At 36.6% G+C, this 22,534-nt stretch overlaps 1 protein-coding gene across 2 annotated transcripts in view; it reads left to right on the top strand.

Annotated features, from left to right (window-relative positions):
- The window catches only part of ST18 (ST18 C2H2C-type zinc finger transcription factor), a 168,458-nt gene that overhangs the window by 98,077 nt on the left and 47,847 nt on the right, over positions 1-22,534 (top strand). For both annotated transcript variants that reach the window (XM_074577023.1, XM_074577021.1), the window contains exons 4-6: positions 2,702-2,756; positions 4,668-4,698; positions 18,984-19,174. In XM_074577023.1, the coding sequence (XP_074433124.1) occupies positions 2,702-2,756; positions 4,668-4,698; positions 18,984-19,174 (277 nt within the window). The remainder of the gene's footprint in view (positions 1-2,701; positions 2,757-4,667; positions 4,699-18,983; positions 19,175-22,534) is intronic.

Genomic DNA, 22,534 nt, shown 5'->3' with positions numbered 1-22,534 from the left:
TTTGCTGACACACTTGAAAGATTTCACAGTTTTATTCAGTTACTTTTGTATAATTTTCAGGTTCATGCGCGGGACTTTTCTTAAGTTAAGGTGTGTTTTATACAACACAGACATGATGATTATTTTAATATGTGGTATGCACCACATATTATAGTCCTATAAATTTTAGGTTTGCGTTGATTAAACATCTCTCATAGTTTCAAATTATTACAAGGAAAGAAAATCAATAGAAAAATCACCTGCATTGATTTTATTGTTGGTTTTCACTCATTGTGCAGTTTTAAAATATTCATCACAATGCAACGTGCTATTTAGACCAAAGTAACTGCTGTTCAGTAGAAGCAGTGTACACTTTTTGTTTCATAATTAAAAGAGCAGCGCTGTGATTGGTGTGGTATTTATTATGAAATGATGACAAAGGAGTACCAGTGGTTTTAATAGTTTTAGCTTACAGGAGCTGTTGTTAATTTTGTCTGTAGAGTTGCAGGTGAAATAATGCACAGTGGATAAATAGTCTATATTGGTTTAACTGAACATAATATATAGTGTGTTCTGGAGTTGTTTGTCTCAATAGACTATAGTAATCAAAAGTAATGAACCTATTATGTGCAGGACCTTGGAGAGCATAGAATGGCAGTAAAAGTGTGGCACATAAAAGGTTTATTAAAGGAAATTAAAGTCCATCATTGCCACACCTGCTCCCCTATTATAAGTCTATGGCAGGTCAGTGCCTTCAATCACAACTCAGCATCAGAGAACAGAGCCATGTTTCCCATTACCATTGCAGTCACATTGCAAAAACTCGTTCTCCAGGTTTTAAGGATAGTAACAAGTAAAGGTTGCCATCAGCCCCACTACGTAAACACAAGCCACTTATGTTCCTTCCCTGATAATAATCAACATTAGATGTAAATTTAAACAGAGAAAAGATATCATTGTCTGTCTTTGAGATGCATTTCTATCAATTTATAATTTCATTTCAGGTATCAGTAACCCGTGTTCTAGAATTAGACTTCTTCAAGTACTCGAATACCCTTTTCAAACGCTTCTGTTCTCTCCTGCAAATAGGTATTTTGATTCCGGTAGCTGCATGCAATATGTAACCATATATAACAACAAACAGAAAAAAACCAGGAAATTAGAGCAGTGCTTTTTTCTCCCCTAGAAAGGCTGAATTTATTCTTTTTCTTTCTCAGGTCAATTTTGTCATATTCTGCAATGTTCTTTCAGAAAAGACCTTCAAAACATCTTAGTTATCTGAGTCATATAAAGCTAAAAATAAAGCATCCTCAGATATTCAAACTCTATAAATGGAAGAAGGCACAAACAGAGCTTCTTGCATCTTTCCTCAGTGGGGCAAATCAGTTCTGCTAATCCTCAGAAAGGAAGAGTGAAATAATAGACAGGATCTTCTGTTGACATTGCTTTTTATCTTGCGACCTTTTGCAGGGAAAGATGCCAGGCATATGCAACTTCTGGTATCCACAGAAAGCATTTACCTATTGCCTAACACAGTTATACTAATCAGATGCTGGTGTCTGCATTTACTCTTGCATACTGGTGTGCAGAAGCACACGGGAGTTGCTTGACCTACAGTATGTTTTATCGTCACCATTTTACAAACATCGAAATTGAGATTCAAAGCAAAGATGGATAGTAAGATACTACCACAGACTGAAGAAGAATTCCATAGTTCCCGATATTTTGCCAAGACAAATATTCCTCATGAGAGAGTCTTCCTTACATAAAAATTAAGAGTTACTTTTAGAAACTAGAGAAATTCGCCTCCCTGGACATAGTCAAAATTACACTGTTGTACATTCTGCTGTACGTCACTGCAGCTCTTTACATCAGAACATGAAATCTTAATCCATTTGACTTTCAGGGGTTTGTAGTAAAATCCACGGGTTGAAAATCTGCCCCTACAATTATGGGTCTGGTCCAGATCCAAGACCAGAAGGTGCATATTTCCAGTGCTGGTTTAGACGTAGCCAAAAGTGTCATGAGAGCAGCTGATCTTCAAAGTTCTCTCTCGTTTACATTAGAAATCTTACTGCAGCAGCTGACTTTTTGGGGGGTTGGGTGTTTTGGTTGGTTGGGTTTTTTTAATGTGAAACGCAAACCTAGACACTACTTTCTCCAAAAAACTCGTACAAATCTGTAACCGTCTCTTTGACGACTTGTTTAAGTGGTGAAGTATTTCAAAGCTGTACATGTGCAACTATGCCCATTCAAGCAAGAACGTTTCACTTTTAAAGGATTAAGTTGTCAGAAATGCAGGTTCCAACACAGCTATTAAGATATGATTCAGTTACAACAATAATGCAGGGTGCCTGTAAACACTGTGGTTTTCTGGGACCTCTTCTTCCAGGAGGTGGATGCTGAAAGCAGCAGTCACAGAGCACTGCTGTTTCTAACCTTATGCCTTCAGCTAACACCTGTAGACTTTGTCATTAAACCTTACGGAGTTACTCATAACCATCACTTTATTAAACAAATCTGTATCATTAAAGGTATCTCCTAGGTATTCACTAGATATTCACAGATGGCTTTTTATCTCTTTGACAAGATTAATAAGGCATGATTATTCTTCTTTCTATTACTGTCTAGCCTTTGGAAATGTGAAAAAAAAAAAGCATTGGAGACTTTTTTTTCTCAATGGCGAAAGGAATGAATTAAAGACTTTGTGTTAATATTACAGATGGATGCAGATGGGGAAAATAAAAAGCTGCGCACACGCTCAAAAGGAATCAAGGGTGAGTTAGCAAGCACGTTCCACGACCCTGTGCCCAGCGCACCATGAAATATGATAGTTCCTGTGCACAATCCCTAATGTGCAGTAAGAGAGTGTGTATCTTCCTTAGGGCTGCTTTTTTAATCAAGGCAGGACACAGACTGCTGGCATTAAGAGGCACAATGTTATTAGCTATGGTTTAAAGAAAAGCAGAAAAAAATCTACTGTATGCTATTTTCTTTGAGCTATTTCTCAAAGAAAATAAAGGTTATGCTTTTTATTATGCAAACAAAGATTTTCCATAGGGAGTAGAGCTGGACAATATTGAATGGATGCTTTCAAAATAATGTACAAAACTTTGTCTTAGCCAGCTGAATGTTTTTCTGTCTATTGCCATTAATTATCTGTAAATTAGCTGCGTAAATGGTCCAGAAGTAAATTTACTTCAATCAAAAGGTGCAGGTGTATGTGCAGAGGAGAACCCTCTGCTTTTTTAAGCACTGTTGCTCGTGTTTCATTTTGCAAAGTTATGACATAGTTGTATTTCCCAGCTATTCCTCTCTTTTTGTAAGGAACAGATGGAAATGCAGTACTGAGAGATAAACAGGCCCTTAATGATCTCAACATCTGGAAAACATGATTGACTAGCAATACAGCTCTTCCAGGAAAATAACTTTTTATTTTAATTCATAACACTTTTTGTGACTCTTGATAATGAGTGAAAAATGGAGATACTTAAAAATAAATGTCAAAGTTTTGCCTGCCCTGTGAACATTTTTCCTTATGACTATTTTCAGGGGTGCAGAGCACCCATCGTTAACTCTGATTTTACTGTGAATCGTGCATTCTCAGGATTGTGCAAAAAAGACTAATTTAATTCATTGCCACAACTCCATAGTTCTGGATTGTTAATATCGTGCCTTTAGGTTCAAGTTGTGGTCAGAATAAAAAATTAAAGTGTGGTTTGGCTTAGTTCTCTAGTTTCAAATGTCCAAAGGGATGAAAAGTGCTAGACTTCAATTAGGAAAGGACAGAGGAAGAGGGTGGGAGTGCCACAAACTGCCTGCAGACAAGGGGATAAATACAGATAAACCTTTCTAAAAACGATAAGCGTTATCCTATCAAAACTTTGACACAACCCTGAACATTCAGAGAGTAATGTTCTCTGAAATTAATGTAAAATTCATATATATTTCAAAAGTCCCAGAACAGAGGACTTGAACAAAGTTATTGAATAGGGAAGTTATTCACCCCTCAGCATTAGAACATGTCTTTTCTGTGGTCAGGACTGTGAATTAAAACAGCCTGTCTGGTTTGGCAGACTTTAATTGTATTTAATAGGGGATTCATACCCTTTTCACTCAAAAAGCTAATAACACATTTTTAAAAATTATGGATTTTCTTTCTCTGTCTTTTTTATATGCGTGCACACACATCCATAGGAATTAATATATCAGGAACATTTTCCCAGAAGTGGAAAAAACAAAAGTTGCCCATGCAATATGAGTAATCCTTAGAACCACCTGTTGGCTTTGTCAATATGCTGTATATCCTTGTGTGGGTAGGTATTTGTAAACATTAGCCTTCGTCATTCCCAAATTGAATTAAAATTCAGAAAAAGCAGAGATTTGTCATTCATCCTATTTTCAGTAAAAATAAGTGCCTTCTCTTTTATTTTTATTTTTTCCTAGCATTTTTCTTATTGTTCCACTGAACATCATACTCCGGGTTTTATGTAGCCTAAAATAACTGTGAGAATTATGTGTTCAGTTAATGTTTGCCACTAGTAGCTACAATCCTGTGGTTAGCGTGAAATAATCACCTGTATTTTGATAGCAGCTCCTCTGTCATCACAGATAGGCAGGTGCAAGGTTGCAGAAAGCACAACTCTGGAAGTGTAAACTAATTCATTCTTTCCTGCTTTTATTAACAGTTCAAGTGGACTCCATAGCTCAAGAGCTCAGGTAAGAACTCATGTTTATTTTTTCAGTTTCATTTTCTGATTATATTGATAAATTCATACCAATGGTATTGCTGTGAAATAGATAATCCAGCAAATTATGCATTATGTAGATATTTAGCACAGATGTGACAAAGGGTACTTGATGTAGATTCACTTTTTAAATATACCAAATATAAAAGCAAAATGTTAGCATTAATTATGCAAGCATGATCAAAAGTAATGCAAAGTGGGCAGGATTCTGGTATGTTGTTGTTATCTTCAGCCTGTGCCAGGACACACAACAGAAGAGTATATTTTCTGATCAATCTTCAGTCTTCTTTTTCCTGTAATAAATATTATAGTATTTTAGCATCTGAACATTCTAATAGATATTAACCTTTATAAGGTTTTGTTAGATGGCTTCTATAAAACTGATAGTTTCTGTATACTAGTGTGAATTCTAAATGCACAAACGGCTCATTCTTCCTCAAGTACTTGCTGAGGTTCCATATTTTGTTGAAGTAGCAGAGAGTGCTTTTCAAATTTGCACAAAGCGTGGCAATCCATTCAAAACCATAAATTCTGCAAGGATATTTCAGATCACCAAAAATCTAGTAAAAATTTAACATTACTACTTTAATCTTATCAATATGTGCATCAACTCCTAATAACTGGTCCAAGAGCTTAGAACAAACCCTGGAAAAACTAGTACATTAGTCAGTACCAAATCTTCAAAAAAGAACACATACCATCAAATTCAAGTTTTCTCTGGGACAAGCTCACTCTTCATGTCCCCCAAGGAAAATATGTACAGGTAGCTGCAAATTCCTAGAGTTATTAATGGAAATTGGAATGGACTACAGCTGCAAACACCGAAAGCATTTTTGCAAAAACCCTTAGAAGTTTTTCTCAAATTCTTTTATTTTGCCTACGCTCACTTTTCATCACATGCTACTGAGCTGCTTTCTTAACCACAGCAGGCATCTGAAGTATGTGCTTGTTGGTTCATCCACCTAGGGAAGAGAAACATCATCATGTGATTTATTTGATCAATCAAAATGCCACCGTCTCTTAAGATAGGACATGAAATATTAGCAGGAAGTTATTTACAGTGAGGACATACAATATTTTAAGGTTTTGTTTTCTAATACAACTGAGGAAATTATGAGTTGCTTATAGATATTCCATGAACAGAAGTGGAGGCTAACTTTTTGGATAAATTATTCATGGTGAGTCACTCATTCAGCTCTACTGTGAACCACATTTTTCTGTACGGCTTCAGTTTCCTGAGATTTAGTGCTTCTCCTTTTTCCTCTATGCATCCCTAATTTATGCACCAGAAGGATGCATTAATCCAAAGAGGCAGTCATCCAAAAATGAGGATGGTCCATGTGTTCCTAAGAGAAAAATGTTTGAAAAATAGAGGATGTGCAAGTTTCTGCAACATCAGGGAAGCTGTAATTTATGCATTATCAATTACTATAGCTTTTCCCAAGTAATTTTGTTTTTCCCCTGTGAAATACATGCTATCTTAGAAACTACTGTGTAACAAATTACTCTCTCTGTCAGAAGCATGGACTACCTTCATAAAGAAACATACATTGGTTTGAAACAGTGAGCTAAACAGCCAACAAAGCCATTGCCCAGTCCTTAACTTGCTCTTTGTAATTTATACAGTACCAAATTCCATGTTGGGTACCTCCACAGTCAAGTGTCTTTAATGGCATACAAGTCAGGTGATCAACTTTTATGAATCTATATGTTTCTGAAAAACTAGAGGAAGAGAGGCAGGGGCTACCTTTTGGAAATGCAGTCTTGAAATTGCATTCCTATTACTCATACACGTATTATTGTGGAAAAACTATTGAACATTCCTCAAGAATTAAATACTGAAATAGTCTGTTGTGTTCCCTGGATACAGATATTGGAACCACTGTCTTTTCTGACCAAGGTTCTAAATGCTATGTTGGCTGAGAAATTTAAATCCATGCTTAATTAATTTCCCCTTTTCCCCTGGCTTATCCTATCTGACAAAGCACTTTTGCACTCCTTATTGAGTTTCTGTTACAAAGTGCCTTGGGATACTTCTACATGAAAGGGACTACATAAGCTTACATGCTCATATTGTATTATTATTAGTTTCATAACATTGATTGGTTCTAGAGCATTTGTTAGCCTTTTCTTATTCTGCAAGTTGTGCTTCATAAAAGTAGATAATTAAATAAATGAAAAGCAAAACAAAGAGTTATGATTACTAATTAGATGCAATAATGCATTAAAATTTCTCTCATCTAAATTTCAGGGGTTGTATTCTTGCTAATGGCATTCAATGCTAAAAAATCTATTGAGTTCAAGAAAGCCAAGATTTCACCCAGAAATATGGCTAATGGTTTTGCTATCATCTATCTTTTCCTGAGAAATAGGACCACCTTTCTGCATTAAAAGTATATTTTGAAAAGAACATCACCTTAAGGGCCAAGTTCAATTTTAATTTTTTTCTATTTAGTAAAACAGCTAAAACTTCTCTTGTGCTGCAATGAGTTTTCAGAGGACAGTACTTTTCTTCCAGGTACACAACTCCTGTATCTGTCAAAATTGCACTTATTTCATGTAATTATATGAAATAATGAATCACAAATTTCAATGTTATGTAAATAATTTTCTTTATGCATTAATATTATTAATACTGATGTGTTATTACTTCAGATTTATAAGAACTTTTTTTTTTACTCTATCTACCGTATATGCTGTGGTGTTGAAGCATAACATGCTAAACTTAATAAGTCTTTCAAAACAGAGCTGTTGCTCCTTCCAGTGTTAATTATTTACTTATGAACTTATGAAATGGTATGATTTTTCATTTAGGAATGTAGTATTGTGGTGATTTCACTGGTAGCTAAACTACCCACGGGAAGAAGTGAATCTTTTATCACAACATAAGCATAGCAAAGCACAACATGTGGTAGGAGTGCCAAAGCCAGAAGATTTGTGTCCTGTACATTTAGGCTTGAACTTCATGCTTTTGGGCTTAACATCTCTGTTGTATCCATCTTCTGAAAAAAGCAGAAAGAGGTCTTCTCTTAGATGATTTAGTCTTGGACCAATGAAAGGACCAGGACCTTCAGCTGTGTTCAGGATTAGAATGAAAACCAAAGGGAAGTGAGGAATATTGGTGTGATGTATTTTCATTACCGTGTTCCATTTAACAGATGGGCTACAGTACGATGAACCATCTGTAGGTTATGGAGTGGCATCTGGGTCAGACCAAGGAAGAGCAAATTGGATCGATCCACGCATGGGATTACAGAAGCATAGATCAGTTTGGTTAGGTCCATATCTGAATAGAAACAGTTTCTTTCCTGGGTTAGATACAGGTGAAATCAAGTCTTTCTGTCTTCAGTCACTAATGATTAATGAAGACTCCACAAGGAACTAGTGTTTCAAGTCATGGAGAACAGTGCTGATCTTTGGTGGGAATAGTTACACGTCCCCTTACTCTCTGTAGTGTTAGATCATTTCTTCAAAAGGACCATTTCTTCAAAAGTAAGGAAAGTTACTTTTTATTTGGAACTCTTGTTCCAGATGTTTTTAGACATTTTAGGTATTCAGATAAGTTGAACTGTTCAGTGTGAGTGTATAGGGATATGAGTATCTTGAAAGTTTTAGCAGAGAGAGAATAGAGCAGAGCTGTCTGAATGCCTCTTTGCTAGACAGAGTAACTGGATGCTTCACCTTTTGCTTCTGTCTCTTGATTAGTAGGGTGAGAAACCAGCAAAGCAACCCTGCAATCAATGATACTGAAGTATTTCAGAAGGTTTACATTACTGAAATATATTCCTTAACTTTATCCAAAATATTTAAGAGGTGTGTCAACATAAATAACAATATCGATAGCATACTAAAAAGCATTTTGCTAACTGAAATAGTTATTACATATTCTACAATCCTGAATATTTTGCTAGTTTCCTCTAATTACTGGTAGGTGTTATGTATCCAATTATATCTGAACTCTAACTTCAGACAGTAATGGAATGATGGTAGACAGTATGATAGACAAAAGATGATTTGGCCACTCAGGAAAAGTTCATCGCATGAAATAAAAGGACTGTGCGTGCCTAGCTGCATTTTAAAAGGAACGATTCATTGGTAGCTCTTTCTTGAGCTTCATAAAATAAGCATTTTTTTAAGAAATATTTGTATGAAACAAAAGCAGAAGTCTGGCAGATGACCTGATGAAGAGGTGAAAGCCGTACTTAGGTGATGGAAGAAGTGGTCACATGAAAAAAAAAAAAATGACAAAAAGGCACAAAGATGTTCCTCAGTAAGAAATGAGGTTACAAATCATTTCTGTAGCTATCACCTTCACAGTGCTCTTATCCCATAGCACTGCTTAAAAGTGAGACAGAGACTGAGAAAACTGTTTGTTCCCAGCCTGCATCTGGAAAAACTGTCATGTTTGTCCTTTGGGCTTGGCTTCTGTTTCCATAGGATTTGGTCATAGACTCAAGATTTTCTGGAAACTGCTGGGGAAAAAGCACATTTGTCATAATCCTGAATAAGCACATTTGGAATAGAACTGAGGTGGACTCTTGCGTTTCCTGCGGTCTCATCTGTCTCCCACTGGCAGAGACCGTGATACCCTCACAGTCCTTAATGTGATTTGCTGAAACAAAGTGTGTTCCTGAGTCCAAATAGACTTAGTAACAAATGCTAAATGAACATGGTCAATAGTTATATCTACTGCCAGGATATTTACCCTGTTTTTTTGCAGACATGTCAGAGCTTGACAAAAAGTCTTTTTTTACAATTGAAGAACATGTGTTGACAGCATACATTCCCAGCTCTCCTCCCCAGTGATCCTTATGATGGTAACTGGCTGGGACAGAGTTGTGCCAACTTGTCAGTCAAATATTTCTCCATGATACATCTAGATTAGGCATTTCACCTGGGACAAAGACCTGTGTCACACTGTTTCTATTGATAACTGATCTTCAATTAAACAATGGGCATTAATCTCAAGAGTACCTATTCCCAAAGTCTGGTAACAGAATGATGAGTTAAGAGTATCTAGTGCTTGCTCTCTAGCTTGGAAAAGAACTTCCTCCCTGCCCTAGCCGTTGTAGAAATTGAAATGGTTATGGGGCTTTGAAAATATTAACCTCTGCCTCTTACTCCATGATTTGTGGTGTAATTAAGGCTGTCATGTTGTCATCAATCATACTTTCTTAAATTCCCAGTAAATCTTGTTCATTTCTTATTCTTTTCTGACAACATTGTTAGGCTTTTAAGGAATTTACTCTGGAGAGCTAGTCACTACTCTCCTCAAAGAATCTGTGGAAATTTGTAGTTTATGCTAAGGAAAAGTGATTTTCTAATTGATGTTTGATAGAAAACATTGAATAGTCAAGCATAAACAAACAGTGAACAATCGGTGCATGGTGCAGTTTACTGTGAGGCAAAGGTAAGTATATGCTGGTCTCAGAACTAATAAAATAATAGTGCTGGAATCCACCTTATTATTATATCCTGTATGTCATCTATTATCATAACTAATAAAACAAGCATTAACGTAAATTGTAATGGCAAGCAATTTTATAGGTCTGTCATGTTGAAGCTCCTTCCTTGTTTCCTCCTTCATCTTCCAGTTCCCCTCTAATTAGCCATCAAATTGTGAAATCTGCAGTGCTGTCATTCCTCACCTACCTTCGCTCTGCCTCTCCTCTCCTCTCCTCTCCTCTCCTCTCCTCTCCTCTCCTCTCCTCTCCTCTCCTCTCCTCTCCTCTCCTCTCCTCTCCTCTCCTCTCCTCTCCTCTCCTCTCCTCTACAACATATGCTTTTCTGTAATAGTTTTACATCGTATGTCAAATCCACATCACTTTAATTGTGGCTGCTAGGCTGGCAAGATAGTTATTTGCAGGTTTTTTTCTACCTCAGAGCTTCTTGCATCTTTGAGTGTTCCTTGCCTTGAACTAAACCTTGTACTTATTTAGTATATTACAGGAGACATCTTCCCCACCACGACTTCTGTGTTCATCAGCACACAGCAAATGTTATCCTCCCAACCCTACACAGGAATTTAAAGCTGAACATGCCTTAACGCCTTCTGCTGGGTGACAGAATGTATTGGAACTTTATAGGCCCAAATGGTTGTTTCCTCTTATAACAGATCTTTTCACTATAGATGACCGCAAGCCGTACAGAGATTGAAATGCCAACCAGTGACTTCTGCCTCATATATATCAATCATGAGTTAAATATTATGGCTGGCTGAATTGCTCTGTCTGACTGATGTCAAGGGTGGATCCAGCCAAGTAAAAGCAAGCCTAAACAGACTGTGGACAGCCTGGAGATAGCAAGGAAAGGAAAAGAATGTAGCCATGGGACCTCGTGCTACATTAAAGGGAAGTACTGGCTCCTGACAATGAATTGCTTACAGTCCCATTGTCTGTTATCAAAAAAAAAAAAAAAAGCTTATCTTGCTTATCTTTTTTATGTATTCTCTAATCAGACTGTAGTTACCAGTATGCTTTTTATTTGAGCATTTAGTGGTGTTAGCAGGCTGACCACTCACGTGCAAGGCTTTCTGGATGCAAAGGTTGTGTGGATGATCTGTAGATTTGCCTAGAAACTTAATCCATTCTAAGCCAAATTCTTGGCTTGGGTCCCACTGGAATTTATTGACCTACTGAACCTGGACAGATTGAGTGAGTAAATGAAAAAGAGGCTAGGGAGGCTGGATTTGGCCCAGATCTTGGGCATTCATTCATATTACTGAATTTAAGAACTTCTTGAGCTCCAGACAATAAAAATTAAGTTTCCTCCAAACTGGCTTTCACTAAAAATAACTTACCTATTAGAAAAGGATCCAAATATACAACTCTAGTCATATAGAGTTCTTGATCTATGAGCTATATAAAGACAACATGAAGAAGTCATCCATTTCATTAACATAGTATTTCAATTAGAGAGTTTATGTGCATAATTTTTTATGTGATCTGAATATCCTTATGATCCGACAAGCTTGTAAACTGAAAACAAGAAAACCAGGGAAGATAAATTAAATCTGTGCTATCCTTCTCCGAGTTGCCTTTCCTGTGGGGAGAACTCTGCTAAAATAGCAAACTAGAGTTAAAAAAAAAAAAAGGAGGTTGTTCTTTTTTTAAAAAAAAAAGACATTTCATGAAGCCTATTGCAGCCTGAAATTGTTGTACTTTAGCCTCAGGCATCACAGTGAGCTTGAGGCATGGGTAGATTTCACCATAACTGCATGCCTTTTCCTATGTTATTGCTGACTTACCATTGCTCCATTCTTTTTACGTGCTTCTTTTTATTTGCTCAATCATTTCACAGTCCAGTTATTCTTTTTGGTCAGGTGGCCTATAACATTTAGTTTACTGTCTGAAACATCTCCAAGCTCAGTACATAATGACTCAACACCATTACCCATTTCTCCCCAGCCTCTTCTTATGGGGGCTAATAAATCCTCTTTCACCAACAAGGCTATGGCAGCTCCTTTGCTTTTCTTATATGTCTTTTTAAAATAAAATATATGTTTTAATATCATGCTCCAGGCAGCTATCAGTTATGATGCCATATTTTCTCCACATTATTATCTGTCCAGTTCTTTTCCTTTTTTCCTAGCTAAACCTTTCATTTGTGTATATAGACAAATACTTTAATACCCCCAAGTTACTGAGCTTATTTTGCTCTATATTAGTGTTCATAAATACGAATTTCCCTTTTATCTTTCTTCCCATATATACCCCATGTGCATTCCTTTTATCTTGGTTCAGCCCTGGACTGAACTTCTCACAACTCTGGCATTTTAGAAAAAGAGCATTGCCTGTGTAAGGCAGTAAACTTTTCTACTTGTAGAAACCCCTTTAACCCTAGAATGATTGCTACAGTGCACAGGAAAAGTTCCCGTCCATTTCACAGATACAACTTGTAAGCCAAGTGTACGGGTTTGTTAGAAAGGGGTGAAATACAATTTTTGTCCACACGTGATATTAAAAAAATGAGAAACAGTCAGATTTTCTTCAATTATCATTGGAATAAGTCGTGCTACTTCTGAGTTTATGTTAGAGCCAATTCACCGAGTCTAAATGAGGAGCAATTTTTTTCAACACATTTTATTGGTTGAAGTTCTTCCAATTTCAATGCTTAAAAATGTTGATGGAAGGACATTACTTTTACCTGATGAATTCTCTCAAAATAGTTTTTCAGGGATTCCCAGCTGGAGCTATTTTCCAGATTATTTTTCATGACTTAGGCTGAATCTGTGGAATACAACAAGCTCCATCATGAAGTCTAAACGTAGATTGTCTAAAAGTTACTATTGCTCGGTTTACTTTATAAAACACAAGAAAATGTTAATGTCAATAACTCTGTCTCCAGATGAGCAATCAGGGCACAAACATGTTTAGCCTCTTAGCAGTGATAAGAGCTCAGCAGTCCTTTCCAGGACTGGCCTGAAAATTTCACCTGTAAAAACTCACATCAGAGTTCTATTAACAAATGGTCTTTTTTTATATTTTCACATAAAGCCATAAGTTTTTGTTGGCATAATGTTTGAATATATTTTAATACGTAAAAGTTATGTAAAAAAATTAGAAAAAAATTTTTTTCTTTTTCTGGTTTAACTCAATCTTCGACTGTAAATGAACTTTAGCTCACCCTTGTTGAATTCATATTCCAGTATCCATAGTCAGAAGTGACGCAATTTACTTTCTTCCTTTAGATAACGTTCTTCTCTCTCTATGTATAAAATATATGGCTAATCCATGTGTCTTAAAATTAGTTTCTATCTTGTTTTCTGAATCTAGGATTTGTCTTTGTATATAGTCAGAGTATGTGAATTCTTTCACATTCAGTAAGTAATTTCATAGTGTTGGAAACACCACCCTAGTCCTTGGATGCTGAATAGTTCTTGCAGACCTGACTGATGCTGTGTATTTTCAGTCTTTCTGTGGAGACTCCAACTTCTGGTTATGATGAGACAGTATGTTAATACCATCTTTCTCTCTGTTCTCACTTTTAGAACAACATAAACTGAGAACACTGTCACTCTTGATTCCACTGAGCTATAAAATTTACAGGCACTCTTTGCAAACAATGAGGGTTAGTTAAGGAAATGGAACATAAATTTGACCGTCTTGAACTGAAGACAAAGCAAACAATTGACTCATAGTCATTCTCCGCCTTCGTCCCCAACCACTGTTGTTCATTTAAAGTTGCTGTAATTAACAGAACTAATCAATTGCAGTGATCAGACTACCAATGCTCTCTTTCTTTGGATTCTGACATTCCAGCTCCTTTCATGAATCTCCAGCATTCATGGTCAATGTAAACAATAACATCAATGTCATTTCAACTGACTTGCAGTCCATCCCAGGAGCAGATCATCCCCTTCCTGTATCCAGTGCCAGTAATCTCTCTTGTTCATCATCAGCTTATGAGGAGCTCGGGATTTTTGTGTGATTTTTGGGGAACAGATACTTTCAGCTATCACCTAAAACTCTGGAAGCCATTGTGCTAGAGACTTAGACAGAATCCAGCTCATCTGTTTCTTACAGAACAAGCAGATATAGAAGAGGACTAAGATGGGGAGACATTCAGAATTTTTGTTCCCTTCAGGTACCTCTGATTCAGTACAGTCTAAACATTTTTAGAAGAAAGCCCGACCATGACAGACATTTGTAAGCTACTGGTTCACCTGTGAGTGACAAGTCTCCCTGAATCTTTGAATACCGACTTTTCCCCCATAAGGAACATTTAGTATTTGACTTAGGCAGCACCCTATGGCATCTGCAAGTTTGTGAACAAAACCTGATCAAGGCCTAACGCAGCAGGAAATGTCTTTACTCACAATATGATTAAGGAGTAGTTGGGCTAATCTTTTTTTAACTACTGGTGTGAAGTTAAATGGTTCTGCAAATCAGAAGATGATGTCTCCTTTAACTGTAATTCAGTAACCTAACGCTTACTTTTGTAGTATAGTTAAGTAAACAGTCAAAAGGCAATTCAGGCTAAGAATTTAAAATTATTTTCTCCACAAACTCAAATGTTCCACTAATTATTCTTGCACAAATTCACATGAGGAGTGGGCTCCTTAAATAGCGTTAGACAATAAGTGTAAGTACTTTGGTATTCGAAGTCATTTATTTTCTCTCTTGAAGCTAAGGAGTGTACATGACATACAGTGTGTTCTGTTCTTACTATTTTACATGGCATCCATTACAGGCATTAGTAAACAGCAGTCGTCAGGATGAACATACCCCTGGTTTTACCCACTGTGGCGATTCTTAGCTCTGTTATCATGCTTTATCAACCTTCAGGCTGCTGTGAATAAGAAAATAATTCCCCAGGGATCTGGAAGTCTTGCCAACAGATTAACAACAAAAAATCCTTGCTGGCTACAAAGTGGTTAAAGGTCAGGTTAAAGGCTTGACAAACACATCACTTAGATGAACCAATTACCAAAAAAAAAGAGTAGCATCACAATTTTCAGCAGTAGGAAAAGCTGTATGTGGTTAGGACTGCTTAAAATCTCTCTTTTTCTTCTGAGGCATTGCTTTGTGATGGGGCTCAAAGCACCATTCTGCCTGTGCACTACCAGTGTCTGCCCATACCATCCAAGATATATTCTGAGCAGAAATAAAGGATAAAGAAGGACCTACTAAATTAAAAAGAAAAAAGAAAGTATTGAGGTGTGAAATACATATGAAAGATTTATCATGTTTGGGTTTTTTTCCAACACATGCAACCAGGTCTTGTATGTCTTAGATTTTAAACTCTTTGCTCACACCATGATAACTGACACAAGACTGTTTTTGGTAACTGAGTCATTGACTAAAAAAGGAATAATAAATAATCTTCTCATTATAGATAGTACTAAAATGATTTATTATTCATAAAATTTAAATACAGTTACATTTGGAAAAAAAAAACATGTATTGGCTTTGGGCTCATAACAAAAAGAGCTTCTTCTGTTTTATGAGCCTCAGATTACCAAATAACCTTGACAGCTGAATCAGTGTTCCATGACAACAAGCAGGCCATTGATAAATAGCAACAAAACTATTAGACGTTGAATTTATGAGATGAGTAATAGAGAAGCTAAATTATAGGTTTACCATTTGAAAAACTACAGCTTGACAAATCTGTGCTAACGTACGTGTGTGTATGTGTGAATGTACATAAGCAAAAGAGAGAAACAGGAACTTTAAGACAAAGGTGAAATCGACATGCCATGAATGTTACAAAGGCATAAATATATTCATGTAGTTAAATTCCCAGTGTCCATTATCAAATACTTAACAAATCATGTGTAAGTACTTGAAAAAGCAACCACTTGTGAAGTTGGTTTTTGCGTTTATTTTCATTTTTATTTTTCATCACTACAAGGTAGAAAATAAGGTGAATTGCTGGTACGAGGTAGATCTTTAAACTGTCTCTTGCAAACCAATAGATTCCAGTTAAAACTCAAACCCAGAAGTTTAAAAAGTTGCTATCAAAAACAAGAGTATATTCTGTTGGAGATGAAAAATCTCTTCCTGGCCCATGGAAAGCAATTTGCACGTCCTAGGAAGCGTGCAACAACCGTGTTTTGACATCTTCCTGTAATCAGAGTGGAAGGCATCAGGAATGATTTTACATAAAGTTGAATCTCCTGTGTTCACTTATTTTAAAACGATGGGAGCTATTGACGAAATCTGGGTGAGTGGCCGTTCTTGTACAGGAAAAGGATATGATAAGGACAAGCTAATGCCTCAGTCTTTTATAGAGGAGAAACTTTCTAACATGAGCAACGTACTTCCAAGCAGATTCATGGGCCTGCTGTCCTGACATTGATAAAGTACCTTTTGATTTACTGCTGTAAACTGTGGTAGTTACAGTCAAGTGGGATTCTTGTGCTCTCATTTCCCAGAGCAGGTCTGCAGGTGGCAGGTGGCAGCAGTACCCCCGCACTGGTCTTGACGCTGGTCTGCTAACATCTGAGCTGGCCTCTCTTTCACAGTTGTGGTGAAACACCAACATGTTTAATAGCAGTTGTGCCAGGCCACAGTGGTGGGCTTGTAACATGAAGCTACTGGAAAAAGATGGAGCTTAGTGAGCAAGAATACAGCAATCATCTTACCATCCTATCATGTTTTTCCTTAACTTCACTGGAAGATATACAATAGTGAGACAAATTACAGGATTAAAGCTGAAGAGCTAGATGAAGTTCTGTGACCTGTATTGCGCAGAGGGGCATACTGGATGATCTAATTGGATCCTCTGTTCTAAAAATCTATTAATTATGCTTGTGTAAGAAACAGCTGTAACTTCGTCAAAGGGGAATTAAACACTGGAAATTCATCTTGTCCTAAACACTCTCACAGTAGCTACTGGAGGTAAACTTGAAGCTTGACAAATAAATGAGAAAGATCAAAAGCAAACCTAGTGAAGGTTTTTGTTAATATAAACAATTGTGTGTGAAGGGTTTTGAAACATTTGTCATTTATTCAATTTTCCTGAAACAACATGAATGGTATCAACTGTCGTTCACAAATATGAATTAAGAAATTCTTGGTTGTATTTTCTTAAAAATAAATTATGCGTATTTGTCTGCAGTGCCTCCATCTCTGATATCTGTTTTATGGGCATCATTTCCAAGGGGACATATACCATTGCGATTTTAAACTTTAATACGATATTCATGTTATCCTTTATTCATAAACAGAGAAATAACAGAGAAGCCATAATATATTCAACTACAGCAGGTGCTTAGCGTCCACTGTTCCTGATGTCCATAGCATTTTAGCTTTCAGAAGATCAAGAATATCCCCTGTGTTTAAGATGCATATGGCAGAATTTTAATGTTCCCCCTAAAATGCAGATCTTTGTATTTCCATGTCCTTCGTGTTTGCAATGATGGATTGCCAAAAAGGTGCTTAGCCAAAAATGGGTATTTTTTTTAACAAAAAGCCCAAGTTAGTCATATGCTTTCATCCAAAACAATCAGAACCTGAGCCAATTTAGTGCACATAAGATACCTTGGAAGGATTAATTTATGCTGTTGAGCTTGTAATATGTGTAACCAATAGGAGTTCTCTGCATACATGGATTTTTTGCAAATCTTTCAGCTAAGTCAGTGAGCCAAATGCAAAATCCAACACCTAAGGGCATCGTGTAGATTTGTAATGCACCCTGGAGGTGCCTAAGGTCGAGAAACCATTGAGTGGATTACACCGATTCGTATATGTAGTTTTTTCATCTCTGACAGATATAATATGACCACTATTATTTGTACTACATAAATGTCTTCGAATACTTGGTGTGAGAGAACAATGAAATCATGCCAAATCACTTACACAAAAAGTTATTAATAAAAGAGTATTGAAGGTTCAGGGCTCCTTAGTGAAGCGTCGTATGATGTAACAACTATATGCCATATAGATCAGCTGCGTGGTGGTAAAGGCTTTGCAAAATATCTGTAGAAGCAAGTTAATATGCAGATCAATATGTGGATCTCGTAGGAGCTGAAAGAAGTATATCAAATCTGCCAAAAATCTTCATCTTTAAAATAATACCCTTTCTTCTGATGTTAGTCATCTGAAAAGTTAGGCGTCTAGACTGGGTTAGGTCTTTCCCAGGGGGTGCCTCACCCTATTTATCAGATAGATCTAGTTTTAAGTGGATTGAATTGCCCTCTGAAGAAGCTTTTTTCCAGAGTTAATGAAGATACCAACGCTTGGGACTGATATTGAAAGAGGGACCCTTATTGCAAATTTTTCTGAAAGTAGAGTGTGTTTCACACGCGTTTTGTGCTGTTGAACTCAAGGACCATGATTGGATATCCATGTAAAGGTAATGGAGACAAAGGGTGAGGATGTTGTAGTGTAACTGGTGGTATATTTTTCCTTTTAGCTGTTTCTCTGGATTATCAACCCAGACCACAGTTTTGTTCATCATTTCCTGGGTGTATTTATTTTACTGCAGAGAAGGTCTCAGATTTTTTTAGGATGTTTATTTAGGATTAAGGAAGTTGGGTTATGGGTTTTTTGGTTTTGTCTTCCTCCTCATTCCCCTTCCCTTAAACAGATTTTGCAGCAGTTAAAAGAAATGGGACTTGTCTGTGCCCTGAAGTACATGAGCTAAAATTAAATATCCACTAAGCACAACTTGCTGAAACTGCAAGTGAATTAATATTTTGTCAGCCCTTGCTTTTATAGTTAGAATTAAACTGGAGGATGGTGCTATTTTTTAAACCATTTACCCCTCACTTCTACTTTTTTCTCTTTCATTGCTGATTGATTATTGCAGTGCCTACAAATGCTCCATGGCTAAGAAGAGAAAAGCCGAAGAACAGATATCAGGTGTTCCTGTCAACAAAAGGAAGTCCCTGTTAATGAAACCTCGCCACTACAGCCCCAGCTTGGAATGCAAAGAAGAAAATGAAGACAGGACGGATTTACAGGAAGAGATCAGTGTCCTTGAAAGAAGCTCAACTCCAGGTAGTCATGTAGCGTGGCTCCTCTTGAACCTGAATTCCAGAGGAAGGGAGATGTGAAACAATATTTTCAAAAAAGGATGCAGAATGTGTTTGATTTCTAACAGAGTTGGAATGGTGCATTTCTGTATAGGTTTGACCACCGTACTTCCAATTATTTGGTACAATAACTCCTCCTGGGATATAGTAAATTCTTTGTAGGTCACATAGAGAAACAACTACTGCACCAGGTCAGATATGGAGCAGCAACTGCTTCTCCACTAGCTCTGTCAAAGGACAAGGTTAAGCCCACCACTGAGAAAAACACACTTATGAAGCACAGATTTTCACTGGAATATATAGAGCTCTTAGGAAGGAAAAAAAAAAGCTTAGCAAAACATTGTTGACTTTAACATTTAGCAAAGCAATTTCATGCATGTGACTGCTACGTACGTTCAGTTTAACACGATTATTAGACTCAGCACTTTTATACTTGTTATTCCAACTCTGCTAAGCCAAACATGTCCAACAATTTCTAGAAACTTCTGCAATGTGTATGGTGCAAAATATGGAAGAGGATGGGGAGACAGAAAGATATAGCTACAGCGTGTCTTTATTTCTCTCTCTTTCTAATATAGGTTTATATATATATTCAAGATAAACAAAAATTATCAAACTAAACTGTCTGTCACATATTTGTTTAAGAAGTCCTGCACAAGTTGTTAATAAGGCAAATGAGGTGAAATTAGTGGAATACATTCCACGTTTGTTTTAAAGGGAAAAGTCATCATAAATAGCAAAGGTCAAGATAAAAGCAACACAATCTGGCCCTGGAAAATTAGTAATTATAGATACTATGAAAATAGAATGAATTTATATTCCACTCAGTTGCTGCTTGCTACAGGATTTTAAAGGATTTTTACTTTCCACTCAATTTCTTATACCAACTTCTCAAATATTTTGGGAGGACAGCATGCTAGACAGCATCTAGGCTCCCTCTCCCACAAAAGGTTCGATCAGGTGATCTTTCAAGGTCCCTTCCAGCCTGGGATGTTTCATGATTCTACAATGAACTGAAATTAGGAATTTACATCTTTATCCACTCCAAAAAGAATTTCCTTAAAACAAAACAAAACCCCCAGATTTTATGCATGTGAATACTATAAAACAAATAGAAGGCGACTGCCTTTCAGATTAAAGAGTCAAATCATGGTTCTATCAAAATCAGTGGAGGTTTCTGTTTCATTTCTATGGGGCAAAGATTTCAGCCAGTTGTCACTCTTAAGTATTCTAGGAAGAGTCTCATCCAGGGGTCTGCATCCTGTCAGGTGAAAGCCTAGGAGGGAGCTCCCTCTTTGAACAGAACATTAATTAACAAGGTGGCACCCAGTGTCTTTGTCTTTTGGGTGACATTACTAAGCAAAATTCATCAAGAAAAAGGTTCCATGGTTCTCAGTGCCTCTTCAGCCTGTAAAGAGTATTTCCATCTCCTAACACCAGAAACCTGAAGGGAAGCTGTTTGAGTAAGAGTTCTTGTAAGGTTTGGGTTTTTTTTGTCTGGGGGTTTGTTGTTGTTGGTTTTCGGTTTTTTTGTTTGGTTGGTTTTGGGGTTTTTTTTATATATATATATATACACAGATCTTAGCTAATTTTTCTTGTATTGATTCAGCCTGGTTCCTCGCCATCCAGATCTCCCTCAGTAATGTGCTTTTCTTTCCCTTGCATCTGTCCTCTGCACAGCTTGAAGAACTTGCTGAAGGGAAAGCACTATGATGGCTGTAAAGGTAGAACTTGTGCCATGTACAAATGAACCTAAGTTATTCATCTGTTTCTTTTTCTAAAAGAGATCAAGTGTTGGGCCAGGTCCATTGATATAAAAGTAGGTCCTATTTGCACCTAGACCTTCAGTCAAAAGAAAAAAGCCACCTTATTTCAAATAAATTAATTTGATACCAGTGAGGTTTCTCGCAAAGTGCATTTATCAGTGATAGTTTGTCACTGACCTACCTCTTTTGCATTAGTTTTGCCAGCTACAAAACAAATTTCAGTTAAAACATACAGCTGGTCTGGGTTTATTTGTAATTTCTTAGTGTAATATTGCTCATTTTATTATGAACTCGTGATTCTTGTCAGTTGATGAGTTAATGCTTTGGTTCATTGATTGATGCAACTGTAAACTAAGCTGAGTTTTGATTATTTTTAAAGTAAATTTACAGCCTGTAGAAGGAAAAGCAAAGCTGGGACAGCTGAACCATTAAGACTGCTTCAACAACAAATTTTTAAACACTGCATTCAAAAATTGCTTATTATTTAAGGAGCAAAAATCTGTTATCATGAATTTATGTAATTTTCCATCCTTCACACAGAAAAATAACTGAAAAGATCTGTTCCTATTATCAAGTTTTATCTTGTTTTGTTGGGTGGGAGACTTCTTTTAAAACTATAACTTCTTACTTTTTGAAATGGCCCATGGATGGGACTCTGTTTTTTTCCAAATGGCAGAAGAGCAAAGAATAAAAACCCGTTTGTCTAAAGTTGATTATAAAGCCAAATCATCATTCTTACTTGCTGAGATGTGAAAGGACAGCAGACTTCTTTATTCAGAATAATGCAATGTGTGTGGTACTAGACCAGCTGCTGAAAAGTTACACTAAGGTTTACAGACATTCTTTTTAAACACAACTTTATGCACACAGTGCACAAGGCCACCTCTCCCCGCATGAGTCCAATTTTCTGAAGAAGAATAAGAATTAATCAATATTTTCTTTTAACATATAACAAACAGTTGAACCAAACAATTATGTAAACTGGAAATGACCCAAAATGCTAACAGTTTGGCAGCAGTAAAGTGAAATGCATTGTGGTGCACATGTGCATTTTTGTCCCCCTTTTCCCCTCCACAATAATCTGCACTTAATAGGAATATTTTAAACTATGTAGCTAAGCAACAGAGGTAATTGTTGCTTTCTAGAGCTTTTGTTAGGCACTCTAACACAGCCCAAATATGCATAATTAGGTATAATGTCTATAAATCATTATTGTACACATGTGGGTAGTTAAGTGGATTGAGAGAATAGTTCAATGAATTGGACATATTCACTGAAAATGCTTTTTATTTGTTTTCTGTAGTTCATAATACTTTAAAATTATCATAACCCTTTACACTTTCTCTTAATAGCTCGCTGTGTTATTGAGAGAAACTTCATTTGCATTTTAGACTAGCTTAATTTATTATTTAAACCTGGAGTAGTTCTGATTCAGGAGAGGACAGATACATCTTATGAAGTAATCTGTGCTTGTTTATTCATCCTCCTTTCTAGGAAGTAAAATGTTAAATTTTTCAGTTTATGTTGAATAGATCCCAACAAAAGAATGTACCCTATAA

Source organism: Larus michahellis, chromosome 2 (assembly GCF_964199755.1).
Source record: "Larus michahellis chromosome 2, bLarMic1.1, whole genome shotgun sequence".
Lineage (NCBI taxonomy): Eukaryota > Metazoa > Chordata > Aves > Charadriiformes > Laridae > Larus > Larus michahellis.
The sequence above is the reverse complement of the archived record's forward strand: the minus strand, read 5'-3'. Positions and strand labels throughout refer to the sequence as shown.